Source organism: Python bivittatus, unplaced genomic scaffold (assembly GCF_059951505.1).
Source record: "Python bivittatus isolate LINGU-HERP-01145 unplaced genomic scaffold, Pbiv_v1 ctg000100_np1212, whole genome shotgun sequence".
Classification (NCBI taxonomy): domain Eukaryota; kingdom Metazoa; phylum Chordata; class Lepidosauria; order Squamata; family Pythonidae; genus Python; species Python bivittatus.
Genome location: NW_028277038.1, coordinates 1013824 through 1029004, shown reverse-complemented (window position 1 = coordinate 1029004; position 15181 = coordinate 1013824). Strand labels below are relative to the sequence as shown.

General features: G+C 52.7%; 1 protein-coding gene across 5 annotated transcripts in view; it reads right to left on the bottom strand.

Annotated features, from left to right (window-relative positions):
• Window positions 1-15181, bottom strand: part of CORO1C (coronin 1C) — a 39299-nt gene that overhangs the window by 5883 nt on the left and 18235 nt on the right. For all 5 annotated transcript variants that reach the window (XM_007437433.4, XM_088135106.1, XM_088135105.1 and 2 more), the window contains 4 exons: window positions 8217-8339; window positions 2580-2709; window positions 1764-1945; window positions 1081-1200 (listed from right to left, as the gene is read on the bottom strand). In XM_007437433.4, coding sequence (XP_007437495.2) covers window positions 1081-1200; window positions 1764-1945; window positions 2580-2709; window positions 8217-8339 — 555 coding nt within the window. The remainder of the gene's footprint in view (window positions 1-1080; window positions 1201-1763; window positions 1946-2579; window positions 2710-8216; window positions 8340-15181) is intronic.

Here is a 15181-nt window from a genome sequence, read left to right as displayed (position 1 = left end):
GGCATACTGCAATTCAGCATCAAAAAAAGATGGTGTCTCTGCCAGGGGAAAGGAAACCTCTCACCACCGGCAAGTAAAACAGCTTTTAAAATTATGGAGCTAAACTGAACGCTTCCCCAAAGTTCCTGCCCACGTTGGACATGCTAAAACCTTAAAACGCAAAGCAGAATCTGCAGCGTGCTTTGTTTGAGCTTTGAAGCTCAAAGAATTCATTAAGAAGAAGATACTTTTACTACTAAGTAGTCTACGCTAATTAAATAGGGCCATAAAATTTCAACCTGCAGAAATGCCTTTTGCTGCTGATGAAAAAGGATCACACTAGGGCTGTTCTCAGTCTCTAGCTTGCAAACAGTTATTTTGCTTCTGTGGCCAAGCAAGCTTTGCAGGTTTCCGCAAGAACAATATAAAAGCCTACAAAACCGATTTAAGAATACAGGCTGAGAAGATAGATCAAAAGCAGCGGGCCCTCTTCCAAACTGCCCTCAATTCTCTGAAAAGAGTTCTGCCTCCGTTTACGGCGGGCACTGTTCAAGCTGCACAGAGTCGTTACGGAGGACAAAATTAAATAAAGCTAAGGAAGATTTTATATGACGGCACTGAAAGAGGGGACTGACGACGGTTTCTTGTAGTTGTGGCCATCGCAGCGTCCCCACGGTCCTGTGATTGCAGTTTGGGCACTTGGCAGCTGGCTTGCAATTATGACGGTCGCAGCACCCTGCGGTCAGGCGATCGCCCTTTGCGACCTTCACTGCCGGCTTCCAACAAGCGAAGTCGACGAGGAGGCCGGCAGGAGGTCGCGAAGGGTGATTATGTGACCACGGGACACCGGGACCAGGCGGCATTCCCCTAACAAGGGCAACCGGAACAGCTGCAACTGCCACTGTATGTTGACGTAGTCACGTTACGTCGCGCTTTACGACTGCATCGCTTAGCGATGGAGTTGCCGGTCCCAATTACCATTGTTAAGTGAGGACTACCTGCATCTTACAAAAGGACCACTTGGGGCATCACAAACCTCTAGGGCGAAAGACCACCGGCGTCTGCTCCCCCACACCAGCCCAGCTCTCCAGAGACACTTACGGGGTTCCAGAGGGCCAGCTGCCTTTCGCTCATGCGGCTGAACCCGGTGGTGAAAACGTTCCCGTCCGAGAGGAAGATGGCTCGCATTGGCCGTGCTCCTTCATGCGCCTTCTCCTTCTCCTGCGGGAGGGGAGAGGGGAAGGGTTGGAAGGAGGATCGCGCTCCAACAGCTGCAAATAGTCCCAGCGGGCTTTGGCTTTGCTCCCAGGCAAGGCGAGCGCCAGACTCCGGGGCCTTCTACCTCCAGCCTATTTCAAGGGCACCAGACTGATTCTCAGAGTGGTGCAAAAGGAGGCCTCGGTCTTTAAACACCTGCTCAGGGATCTGCGGATTTTGAACCCAGCAGCAAAGGGTGAGTGACCCTCCATAAGCCAAGCTCCCCCATACTGGCTGGGGACCATGGGAGTTGCAGCCCTCACCTCTGGAGGGCCCCCAGGTGGAGAAGGCTGGCATAACAGGTAAAACGGGTGTCTAATCTAGGTTCCCAATGCTGCATGCAAAACTGATGATTTTTGGAGGGGGGAAATAAAAGAGGGGAATACTATACATGATTGCTTGGAATGGCAACTACACGACGCCACTTTCTGAGGTGCAATGAATGCATTTTTAGGCCAAATGAAGGGCCGGATCTCATTCGGCAGAAAACTCTGCCTGCAAGGTTGCCCCCTTCCTGACAGACCCACCGCGATGATCTCTTGCTTCCGGGGATCAATCACACGGACTTTCTTCTCTTTGGAAGCCGTACAGATGAGGCTGCCGTTGCGGTTCCAGCTCACGTTGTAGATCATGTCTTGGTGCATGTCGTCCAGGTTAATGAGGGGCTCCCCGGTCCCCACGTTCCAGATGATGATGGCATTGTCACAGCCTGGAGGAGGAGGAGGAGGAGGAGGGCGACTGAGCCAGGGCACCACCACCTGCCAGAGCCAGAGGCTCCCCCAAGCCTTTTGCCTTTCTCTTCAGGTCCTTCTCCTTTCAGCCCAGCCTCAGGGGCGCTCTGGCAGGGCCAAAGCACGGGGAACCCTCTTTTCAGGGGCCAATTCTGCCCTGGCCAGCCTTCTCTCGGGGGCAGCTCAGGGCTTCCTTCCTTCCTACTTTATGCTTCGGTTGTATCTGCTATCCTGCATTGCTCAATCTCACTGCTTCGGCTTCTGTCTGCTGGCTCACTGTGAGATACCATGTATGGGCAGAAATCCTGACTCCCTCATGGCTTGGTGAAACCATAATTGGCTGGATTCGCACAAGCCCATAACCATGGTTCACCAACAGCTATGGCTGAGTTCACACAACCGCTAAGCTCAAACTAAGCCCACATTATGGCTGACTTGTAGTGGTTTTATAATAGATTTGTATTCCCTTTGGGGGCTGCGGTAACTGAAAATGAACCCTGACTGTGGAAATTCCTTCCACAATTTCCCTGAGGCATTTTTGAGAGCCCTGGTCTCCTCTTCCAACTCTCCTCCAAGCAAATCACAGAGGTCGTCTCCAGGTCCTCAGCCTACCTGCACTTAGCAGCACGTTGCGGGCGGTGGGGTGCCAGGCTACAATGCCCACTCTTTTGGAATGGCCCTCTAAGATGACCACAGGCTCTGTCAGGGACAGTGTGAGACCGTTCTCTGGGATCTGCCAGACCTGCCAAGAGTGTGAGGAAAAGGCCAACATGGTTACTGGAGTGCTGTCAGTTTCCAAACAGCGGACGTTCTGTCATGCTGCTGGGTAAGCGGCGTTTTGCCTCGGTGGCACCAGGGGAACAGCAGTTCCAGAGGGAGCTTTTTTTAGCAGAACTTTATTTCTCTTCATGGGCTGCTGCCTCCCAATTGCTGTGCCAAGAGCTCATGCGTGCAATAAATGGCTCTCTATTCGGCCTACATCCGTTTCTTTGGCTGTCGGGGCACAAAGAGAGGGCTACGTTCACTGAGCAGCCAGCGCGGGGAGCAGCTCTCCTTCTGCCCTTTCAGCGTAGTCCCCATTGCAACGGGATCATTCCTCATCCCTAAACAAGGGCCTGAACCACTGGAAGCCGTACATCAAAACCTGGATTCTGTCACTCGCTCACACGGTGGCGGTGCCAAGCCCCTGGCCAGCCACTTGGAAGGTGGCAGGTTGCTCAAGTTGCCTAGAAGTGTCCTGCGCTGAGGGTCCCCCCCGCTCAAAGGCAAGGACGGTTCAGGAGCAGGCCGGACAAAAGGCTCCTTGCTTTCATCCGCTGGAGTGACAGCAGAGCCCTGGGAGGACCTTCACAGCCACACCAAGGAGAACCTTCAGCACGGAGGTTGGATTGGCCAACCAACAGGTATCAATCCCCAAGCCGCTTGGGGGGGCGTCTGCGCCCACTGACAGTCTCCACAAACAGCTCCACCTCAGCAGTCACGTCAGCATGTGAAGAACTGGTATTGTTCCCCCTCCCACCAGCCTGGGGCTCCACTGATTTTTCCAGAACAAAAGAGGTCCAGAGGTCGCCTCGAGGACAACCAGGCCCGGCTGACTCCAGGGAGAACAGACGCTTCAACGGCTGTTCAGTCCCAGGGCTGGGTTTAGGGTCTTGGCGGGGCGGGCCTGACTATCCAGAAGATGTGTCCTCTGACTCTGCCAGATGAGTCATCCTTGGCCAATCCGTGTGCCTAAACCAGAGCTGACCTACATAGAATCAGAAGGGGGGAGCGAAGGAAGCTCTCCGCCAGCAGATGGAAGCACGGCCACGGTCTGGCTCGCTCAGCCTCCGAGAAGAGGGAAGGACGGGCTCCAGAAAAATTCACTGGTCAACAGCACGCAGACCCCGTTCTCTGAGATTTGGACCTTAGAAGCCACTTACCTCGACTTCGCTCACCAACAAGCTTAGGACCGTGTTCAAATCCCAGCAAGTCAGTCAGGAATAGGGCAATGGCCATTCTAGAACTTTCCAGGACTTTAAAGGGTGAGCACCGCAAGGGACAGGTTTTTAAAGAAACATGTGTGTCCTCAGGTTCCTTCTCGTAAACTAACCACGATTGCTTCTGCTGCCAGCACGCCACGAGGGCTACTTGTGTGGAAATGGGGCCAAGGGGCTTGCCAGCTTCGAGTGGCATACCCTAGCCATTTAAAGGGGAAAGTCTGTTTTGGTATTTTCAAACGGCAACTTTTTGGAGAATTTCAATGTAAAGGAATAGTCAGGAGGGAAATCGAGAGAGCAGAGGCTTCAGGAGCGTAGCATGTCGGTTACCAGGCGGGGAGGCTCACGGGGACCGACCGCTGTTGCTATATCCGGAGGGAGCCGAAAGAAATCCGGGGCACCCGACTGAATTCCAGAGCCCAAAGCATGGGAGCAACTTGGGGCTGGCCCAGGTGCTGCTCAGCCAACTGGGGCTCGACATGATGCGCAAAAAGAACAGACGGCGCCTCTCCCACGCACCCGTTTTGCGCACGGGTGCACGGCAACCCGTAGCAAGCCCCAGCAATGCCTTAACCGCTCTGGGGATACTCGCTTGTAAGCACGTTTGACTTCTCCGTGTGCAAGCCGTTATTCAATTTCAGGTGCAAAGCTGCAGGCTTCCTCTTCTCAGCCCGCTATTCCAGGGCTGCCCTTTCAGGGCTCCAAGGAGGATTAACGGCAAGCCCTGAGGAGGCTCGCCTCTGGCCTTCCAGGAGGCAGGGAGCAACAAGGGAGGGCCACTGACTGCGCTCCGCCGACAGCAGCTCTGGGTAAGCACAGGCCGCCACGCCTCTCACGCTATGCCCGCTGCTCTGGAGGAGAAATGGCTCCCCACCCGCCAATCTAGCCAGTCTTATCAGCACCAGACTGATGGCACAAAGACAAGGTAACCTGAAGGTGACTGGGAGGGGGCATGGAAAATCCTCAGGTGCCAGCCCGAGAATGGGGGGCATGTGGCCCAGAGCCTCCCTTATCTTTCTTGCGGGGAGGGGGCTGGTCTGCAGACCTCTCCCCGGTCTTCCCCAGGAAACCTTTATCTCTCCCAGAATTCTCTGGCCATGGGCCATGCCTCCAGCAGGAAAGAAAAGTCTGTCAGCTTCCCTCTTTGGTGCCAAAAAAAGCCACGCTGCAGACCCAGTGGCTGTGGTGCTTCTCTCTCCCACGCACCCACGCACTGTACAACCACACGGATTGTCCAGCAGTGGGATAAACTTTTCACGTGCGCGTCTTTCAGAGATATGCTCCAGGGTGTCCTGCTCTTTGTGGGTGGGTGAGGGAGAGATGGTAAGCACTCAGAGGTGAGCCAACTATCTCCAGGTGCCCCCAAGTGAAGGTAGCAAAGCCACTGAGAGAACGCTTTGGGATGATCAGGAATTGGGCAGTCACAAAAAAGAAGAGAAGAGAAGAGAAGAGAAGAGAAGAGAAGAGAAGAGAAGAGAAGAGAAGAGAAGAGAAGAGAAGAGAAGAGAAGAGAAGAGAAGAGAAGAGAAGAGAGGTTCGTCCCACAGGCAAACCCATGAGAAGTTTCTTATCAGCCGCAGTGCTGAAGCTGCGATGGAAGGAGGATTTCACGAGCGCATGGAAATGTGAAATGGCACCAGTTTTCTCGGTAAGCCATCCCAGATGACCTTTGGCCGAGACACGTTGCATAATCCATGTAAACTCCCCTAGATGGAAGTCCCAACAGAAACCTGGATGCGCGCTTAACCTGTGCATTTCAGAGTCTAGTTCTGCTGGGAGAAGCAAACACACTTTACAACTGGTGGGAAAGCGAAAGTCCGAGCTCTAGCCAAAGAAATGGGACATGCGCCACTTTCCAAGTCACTCTGAAACACGGAGCCCACACTCGAGAGATGCCAAAAGGAAACCACCGCACTCAAAGAGGGTTTCCTACTGCAAATCAGGGAAACGGGAGCCCAAGAATCTTACGGGGCGTCACAAAAGCCCGACCGATCCAAAGGTCCGCCTCCGCTTTTCCCCGAGGCAGTCCTCTCCTTCCAGTGGGTGCTGATCGCTCTTCTTCTTGGAAGGATGAAATCAAGAGGGCAGAAGCAAATCAGGGAGGGCGCGGCTGGCCTGCCAAGCCCTTTGGGACAGACAGGGTGGAGGAGAGAAATTCATGAGGATAGAACTAGGAGGGGCCGCCCTCACCCAAGACCAATATTTCCTATGGATACTTAAGCCAACGGGCCTCGTGAATGTTCTCAGAGAAGCGACATCTGGCAGAAAAGCCACGGAAACAAGGAGACAAAGGAACCGCAGGGGAAGGCTCATTCCAGTGGCTGGAGTCTCCAGGCCCAACCTCGGGGTCCAGAGGTACTCAAGGTCTCCTCCCCGGCCGGCTCCCCCCAGGTTTCTTGCACCACACGTCCCATCAGACTTGACCAGCGCAGCCTGTGGTCCAGACGAGGGGAGCTGCAGTTTAAAGCCTACGAAGGGCCGCTTTCGAGAAAAAGGCTGGCTGCCCACGGATGCCACCGCTGGATAAGCATCCCACTCCCCAGAACGCTTCCCTGTGACTTCTTCTTGCTCTTCGTCACATTTTTTCAAAAGCACATGCTAAATGTCATTGCAAAGCCCCCAGTGAGTTTACAACTTCCCATCGATCTTTGGTGGGAGGATGGTTCTGTTTTCTATTTCACGCAACACTTAGCCACCATTAAGACACTCATATGCTGAGATAAACCGTGAGCCATCCATCAAAGATTTATCATCATTTCTGGCATAATGGGTTTCTCCGTGTCTGCTTAGCAACCAACAGCCAACAGCCTCATTGACATATTTGTACATTCAAATCCTCCTTTTTTTTTTTTTTTAAACATATTCAAAATATCCAAGCAAATCTGCAATTCATCTTCTCTGAAACTCAGAATCTGACTGACTCGGGCTGAAATTAATTTCTTTCATTTGAAAAGAGCCCTTTGGCTTCCTCCACAAACCCTTTATATAATCTAAAGTTCTTCAGCCAAAGAAGATGAAACCTGCAGTACATTATGGTCGTTTCAAGGGCTCTGAAGAATCCCGATTTAAGCAGTTCCTTATTTGCTGGCATGAGGACATCATTCTTCCAAGTGGGCATCCACAGCGCAGCCCATGACCGTTTTGCCCAAGCTCTGCACCAAGGCAGAGGAACAGCTCGGAATGCAGGGTCTGGAGCAAAGGCTATGCGGTTCTTCCCCTCTGCTCCCTCAATTACGGTCTCCAAGGCAACTTTTCAGTAAAAAAGAAGCAGCAGGGAAAAGGCTCAAAAATGCATGTTCGGGGGGAAAGGGAAAGCACATGTGCTAAATACCAGCCTCACTGCTCTCTCCCCCCCCGCCACTTTGCAAAAAATCAGGCAGAACATGGAAACTGGTCGTTTTGGGGTCTCTTCAACCCATCACAACACCTTCATGGGTGCCTCTTATATGGCTAAGCCCCGACTTTCAGCCTGCGAAATATCACTTTGGGAAGAGAAGGGAGCAGAACTGAGATGCTACGGATCGACCAATCAGACCTCTCCCTGGCTAAATTCTGCTGCCTCAGGAAGAACTGGTTCTCCTAGGCAGATCCTGAAAAGGTTGTCCCTGGGGCCCCACTAGGGTAGATGCACCAAGGGATATTCATTGGCGGACAGCCTCCAACGCAGTGTTTCTCAACCTTAGCAACTTTAAGACGTGTGGACTTCAACTCCCAGAATTCCCCAGCCAGCCATGCTGGCTGGGGAATTCTGGGAATTGAAGTCCTCACATCTTAGAGTTGCCAAGGTTGAGAAACACTGCTCCAATAGCTTACGTTCCTGGTCAACAACTCACTTGCAGGAGGGCCAGACAGAGGCAGTAATGGACTGCATTAGCCCAAGGCCTGCCCATCTTGTTCACTTCCCCTCTGAGGAAAGTAGGTTTCTGCATGCATGTCCTTGTGGCAGCATTAATGCCTTAAGAGCCATGTCTGCAGAACTTTGTCGTCCCGTGTTGCACAAGATTCCCCAGACAGCTTGGATTAGAAGCAAATGCATCTCTCTGCTCAGATGCTTAACTTTTGCCAGACCCCCTAATGACATTAATTCCATTTCACATCCTTTGCGAATGACAGTTTTTTTTACTGAGCATTCCAGCATCCATTAATACACAACCCGCTGAGCGGGGCCTTCAGACTATTGGCTAGAAATCATTACCACCAAGGTTCAAGGAACAACGTCTAGCAATCAAAGCGAGAAGCAACTCTCGGTGGCCCTGGGCGCTTCACTCACCATCACCGTGCAATCTTCTGAGCCGCTGGCAATCACTTGATCGTTGTGGGGACACCAGTCGATGTCCAGCACTGGTCCGGTATGGCCGCACACTGTGGGATACGATTTGTCAATTCTACCTGTCTGCAGAGGATGAGAAGAGAGCGCTGTCACCCAGGGGACACGGGCTGCATCACAGGTATGCAAATACTATTGAAAAGGTTTCATGAGCAGCTCCTCCTTGATTCTTTCAGCTGGAGGCCCTGAGAGCTAAACCTGGGCATTTCAGCAAGCAAAGAGTGGGCTCAGTCATTAAACTATGGCTGCCCTGCAAAAGTTTCCACCTCCTCTGAACCCTTGAACTCCCCCCAGGGCAGTAGCTTCATTTCACAATGTTTGCTTGAAACAAGGGCGGCTGCACCCTTCGGGTCTCTGTCGTCCAGACACCACTGTTTATGGCTGGGTTTCCAGAGCTGCTTTTTGCTCCTTATGCTGAGCGACCCTTGGATTGCGCTTTCGGCAATTGCACAGCCGGCGCTCGGGAGGTTAGCCTTTCCAATTCAAAGTTCACTGTACAAAAGGCTTTAGAAACTCTGCTAACCGTTCCTTCTTGCAAACGGTCTGACCTTAGACCTGCTTGTCAAAATCAGAAGAAAGGTGGCTCCTGCCACTCTGCAAGAGGTAGGAGCGGCCCGGCCGAAGCTGACCAGCCAGAAAATGGGGTTTATAGCTGAGAACTGGAGGAACCATCTTTAACTAGAGAGCTCGAGCAAACCCTCCTGCACACGAGCACACAAGGCTGCTTTCCTTCTGATTAGGGGGTAATGCCTGACTTGGAAGGAACGTGGGCGCAGCTTCCAGGCAGCACTTGGTGCCCTTGCTGAAAAGCCCTTCCCTCGCAGATGGGGACAGCACACGCTGGGAGAAACAGAGACTGCGGATGAATGGCCAAGGTGTAGGTGAGCAGTAAAAGGGGAAGAATGCTGAATTTTTTTTATACAAGCCTTTCGATCCCAGGGGTTCAGGTTTCCCGCAAAAGGCAACTCAGCAAAGTCCTGCAGAGGGACGTATTTCTGCACAGAGGTCCTGAAAACCCGATGAAGCCCTTCACCAGGACAAGTCCGGTCTTCTGCCAGGGGGCTGCAGGGAAACCCTTCTCAGATCCAAAGTTCAGGAAAAGGGCAACAAACCCCCAAGAAAGTGGTGCTATTTATTCCGCCACGTTTTATTTGGCCAAATGGGGCTGTGGAGGAAGGATGCCAAATCACAAAGAATGGGTCTGAAATGCAATGTGACACCTCTCGCTCAGACAAAACCCCTGGTGTCTCCTCTTAGGCTGTCCGCCCCTGCCCCAAGGCTAAAAACCCCAGCCGGTGCTCATCTCCTAACCAGATCCCCTACATCCATAGAGAGCGCCCAGATGGTGCCTACCCGGGCCCAAGGCTTAAATGGAGAGCCTCGGCCGCCCATTCAGCCCATGACAAACGGCATTAATCATCCAGCAGGCCGGCTAGGATGGCCATGACTGACCCTCCCCAAGATAAGGAAAGGCTGCCATTCCCCAGAGGGGGAACCCATCATGGCAGCACCGCCCTCCTTGAAAGACTCCCCAAAGCCATATATAATTCAAGCTGCATGAGAGACCCAAAACAGGCACCGCTCGTGAGAAGCCTTGGAAATGTGTGGCGAGGTCAGAGAGAAGAGAATTCAAGTTTCCTGCTAGGTCGGTTTCTTTAGGCGAGGGCTACGCAACCAGGAGCGCTCAAGATCAAACACAGAAGAAGAAAAGTCCTGGAGGACAGAGGGATGGTAGGTGTACGTGGTTTTGCATCAGTTCCTAAGAAAATGTAAGGGGGGGGGGTGGGATAGCATAGCAAAAACTAATCAATAGCGCAGTGTTTCTCAGCCTCAACCTTGGCCGTTTGAAGATGTATGGACTTCAACTCCCAGAATTCCCCAGCCAGCTTCTCCAGTATGGAGTTGAAGTCCATACATCTTCAAACGGCCAAGGTTGAGAAACACTGCAATAGAGAATGAAGATCACCTCCTCTGTAAGCCTCAAGAAATGATACCCCTAGCCACACGGCACCCTTCTCTGTGTTCACACGTAATGCACACTTCTTAGCCTCCATTTCTGAATAAGCCTCACTGACCTTCTTCGTATCACACAAAGCATACAGGATAGCTTTGCACTTTACACTCAGCTAAGAACGAGAACCCAGGTTCATGCGCAAATCTATGTCTGGGCAGACTTTGGAGCATCTTTAATAGGTTGCTAGTTCTTAAAACTGGAGTTTGCTTGGAATCTGTACATCTGAAAAGGGAGGAAGAGGAAAGGAAAGGGTCTCCAGGCTTTCCCCACACGAAGTGACTGCCTACAAGCAGTTTCAAGCAGCCCTAAGAACGAAGTTCTACTCCCAGGTTCTTTGGAAAGATGAGGAACATCGCCCGGCCTGCGTGGCGGTGCGGAAGCCGTATCTCTTCCCACCGGGGACCAGAAATGCAGCGCGGGATGACCTCATGGCATACTCCCGTGTGCTTCCAGCCGAACAGAGATAAGTGCTGGGTACAGAGGCCTCTGTGATTGTAATGGTTTCCATGGAATATCTGCCCTGGAAAATCTAGGGCTGTGAAGAGAAATTGGCCAGAGTGAAACAAGCTGCCGGCGCAACAGGAATCTCGCCGTTGGCGCAGCAGCTGTGCCTCCGCTAGGCCGTTTGCTGAGACCCCTCCTCCTGACCCCTGCATTGCCTCTCTCGCCCAGGCCGTCCCTGACTCTCAAACATGCAGGGCCGTCCCTAGGACAAGCACGGGCAGTGTGCTACAAAGAGGGCAATGCGTACAGGAAGCCTCCTCCTCCACAACCCAGCTCGCTGCGTCAAGCGATGGGCTTGCTCGGGGGATGTGGTGTCTTGGGGACACCCAGGGGATGCCAGCAAAGCCACCAGGCCTCTGAAAGCCCGGAGGGGAGGAGGAAGAGATTACTACCAACCTTTATTTTATTCATATTTATTCCCTCACACACACACACACACTCTGTAATGGAAGGACAAAAGCATGAAATGCTAATTGACTTTGCTGACAAAATGTCCAGAACATGATGGTCAAGGCTTCCCCTTCCGATCAAATTCTTCACAAATATGAGAAGAGGGCAAAGAATAAGAAACACGAAGTTCTGGCAGCGATGGCAGATCAGGGCATGACCCAACCTTGGCTCCCTGCCTGCCCAATTCATCACCGCCTTGTTTTGTGCCGGAGCGTCTCTCCAAAAGGGAAAGCGTTTCACCCTCGGAAGAACTCAGGGGCTTCCAGGCCACGCCCGAGGCAGGTGTGCCTTCCTTGTCCAGGAGCAATTGGGCTGCAACGGAGAGGCGAGGGAGGCAGTTTCTTTTATGCAAACAGGCCGGCTTCTAAAAAGGAAGACGGTTTTGTTCCCAGGCCTCAAATTTACACGGCCAACCGCAATCCGAAAGCAAAGTTTCACAGGCACGGTCTGTAAGCATGAAAGGAAAAGGTAAACACTGCTTCTAGTCGCTCACCTAAACTGCTGGCGCTGGGCCAGGCCCTCCCTACCCGGTTCCTCTGGACTTTTAACTTCCATAACGTGCAAATGTTGTTCAAACACATGGTGGACCAAGCAAATGTAGAACTGAAGGGCTGAAAAGCAGCAGACTTTTGGAGATGTAACATAAGAGCTAGAGCAGTGTTTCTCAACCTCGGCAGCTTGAAGGTGGGCGGACTTCAACTCCCAGAATTCCCCAGCCAGTTGAAGTCCACCCATCTTTAAGCCGCCAAGGTTGAGAAACACTGAGCTAGAGAGTCTCCCTGGTCAAAAGCTACATATTTGAGCTGCAAAAGTCCAGAGAGGCACCAGAGGTCAGCAAAGCTGGAAGTTTCGAGGGCTCCTTGCTGTCATTGAATAATCATCCAGTTTTTCAGCTCTAATATGGCAGTCCTGGGTGGCAAAATAGAAGCAGTAGGTCCCTTTAGAGACTACAGCGATCGGTGTAATATTCAGAAGGGGCAGCCGGAGGACGGGAGAAAGAAGCAATTCGTCCTACAGCAGAACGGCGTGGATTCCCGAGGCCCCCCCGCCGCCGCATGCAACAGCTTGCACACACTTCCTGTGGAAACTGCGAGCTGGACCTTCTGGGAAGGGACAACAAAACCACAATAGGAGAGAAACGAAATTCAACTTTATGCAAGAGGGGCAAAAAGGAAGCTTTTGTCTAACACTACAAACAGCAAAGCCCGTGTTCTCAAAGAAAAACAAATGTTGCCTTACCAAAGAAGAAGAAACAAACGGCCACGACGACATCAACCCTACAGGACAGCGACTTGTTTATTTATTCCAGGGAAAACATTTTGGACGGAAATGTGGGGACATCCTCCGGTCCCCGGGAGCTCGCCCGTCCACCCCAGAGTAACCCAAGGGGAGACGGGCAGCTGCCGCTTGCATTTTCTGCCTTGGTCCCTAGCGATCCAGAGCCAGTGATTTTTCCAGAATACGCCAGTTACCGATTTAGCCCCAGGGACTCCAGAGCCCAAGGGCGGGGAAGTCTGTATTTACAGAATCACTTTTAAGGCAAGCGGTGCATTGCTGGCAAAGGCTACCTGATCAGGGAAAAGGAAATGGGAAGAAAAATCCAAGTTTCAGAGGCGCTCCACCCAAGACAACATTTTGCTCAGGAAGGCAAATCTTCCAGGGGCTTTCCAAAGTGGGTTACTTCCAAGGACCAGGCTTCCAGAAATAAAGGACTCTTCGCTGTCAGTAGGGCTGCAGTCCCACGTATGCTCAGGAGGAACGAACCTCTTTGCACTAACAGCTACGAGGGTGAAAGACTTTCATTCCAAACCAGGTTGGGCAGGAACAATGTTTTACCTCCCATGCAAACTGCCAAATACATTCAGGACCTTTTGCAGCATCCCCTCTCCCCCTGCCCCTCAATTTTAATCGTTTGTCCATTTTTTTTCTTGTCAGAATTAAAGTTTCCCTGTAGGAAAATTCTCTTCTTTACAAAAAGCAAGTGGCACATGTGATCTTGGCATAGCTTGGCAGCCCAACTCGGGACCCTGCTGAGGGGAAATGGGTGGGTGTGGGATAAGAAATGGAAGCTTTTGTATCCCCACAGGTCCACTTACAGTGGTGGGTTTGGCTTTTGCTGGTAATTAGACACTGCTCAAATTCACTCATCACACTAAGCTACAACTATGGTTTGTCAAATGAGCCCCAGCCTTTGTCTTGGGCACTGACTTTCAATTAATCTGGTCAACTTCCAGAGAAGTCCACTTTAATTCCCAGAATCCTCAGTACTGGCCACAGTGGCTAGGGAACTCTGGGAGCTGAAGTCCACCCAGTTTGGGAGAAACAGCTTTAAAACTTCACCACAGCGAAGCCCAAATTCTAGTGAGGAGGGGTATGTTCACTACCAATGAATCCTTGGGGATTACTGGGTATTTATTCCCCCCAATTTTCCTTTTTGAAGTTCCTTTGTTTTATTAAAAAAAGACCTCTGCAAAGGAATTAATTTCCTGGCTTCTGCAGCGCTGGTGCCCACTCGCTGCCACCCCAGACCATCAGCCCCTCCCAGCCTCCTCCCTGAAGGAGCCCGCGGCCCAAACGCAAGCAGCGGAGATGCGTTCAGAGCACGGGGTTTTCCCCACCTGCCTTGCCATTCCAGGCACGGCACGTTACATCCCCGCGGCCTGGGATGTCGCCCAGCAGAGAGCCCAGGGAGGCTCTTCCGACCGCCCCTCGCTTCTGGGCACTCCGGCTTCGAGAGGCCGACAGCCAGGGCTGCGCCCAGCTGGGGCACCCGCAGGCAGAGACGGGAACGTCAGGAAGGCCCAGAGGAAAGAGTTAAATGTCCTCTCCACTTGACTCAAGGCTGCTTCAGCGGCGTTCCCATCCCTCCATCCTGTCAGCACAAAGGGGCCAATCAAAGCAGAGGGTGGATATTATTCAGGACGGCTCCAACCGAAAGAGCTGGAATGGCCATATATGGTAAAAACCACTGCCAAGGCCTGACAGGGCCTGCTGCCGACAGACGGATTCGTGGAAATGCTGCAGCGGCGGGCAGCCCCCGTGGAGGCAAGGCTGGAGGCGCGCACAATGAGCAGACCGTCTTGAGAAGGACCACTGGGAAAACTGGGCTATGGACAGAAGGTCCTTGGCAAGTCAGCCTCCGGGCCACCGAGGAGCAGCAGAGCCACCCCCGCGAGACACGCTGATGCCTTGGCCGGCCTGTTTCTGCTCCGGGAGAGCAGGGGGGCAAAGCTTCTCCAAAGGAAAGGAAAGAGCCCCCCGGCTTCCGGGCCCCGTGGGGGGAGGCAGGCCAGGCACGGCCCATACAGCACCTGGCTGGGTGGCTTTAGCACCGGAGGTCTTTTGGCCTGAGCTCCCCCCTCTCTTTGGGGCGGGTGCTCTGCCAGCCATTGCCCCAAAGAAAAGGATCAACTCGTTGGGCCCTGGCGACGACAGCTTTTAGCTTGCCCACCAACCGCTTTCTCCAAAAATCCCCCAAGGTGGTCCGTCCCTGACAGCCTCCAAGAGCTTCCTGCAAGAGAAGGGCTGTAATTTTGCAGAACCCGGGCAGAAGGAAGTGATTCTCTGTGCCTGAGCCCTTCCAGCTTCCCCAATCTCTAGCCCAGTGTTTTTCAACCTTGGCCACTTGAAGATGTCTGGACTTCAACTCCCAGAATTCCCCAGCCAGCCATGCTGGCTGGGGAATTCTAGGAGTTGAAGTCCAGACATCTTCAAGTGGCCAAGGTTGAGAAAGTTGAAGATGTCTGGAGTTGAAGTCCAGACATCTTCAAGTGGCCAAGGTTGAGAAACACCATTCTAGCCCCTGGAAGAGCTGGACTCCAGCCCTCTTCATCCCCAACTAGCACGGCCATCCAACACGGACGGAGGTCCAGGGCTACCTGGAATCCTGCAGGTTCAGGATTGCACAGGCCAGTCTTTTGATGCACAAGAGGCATTTTCA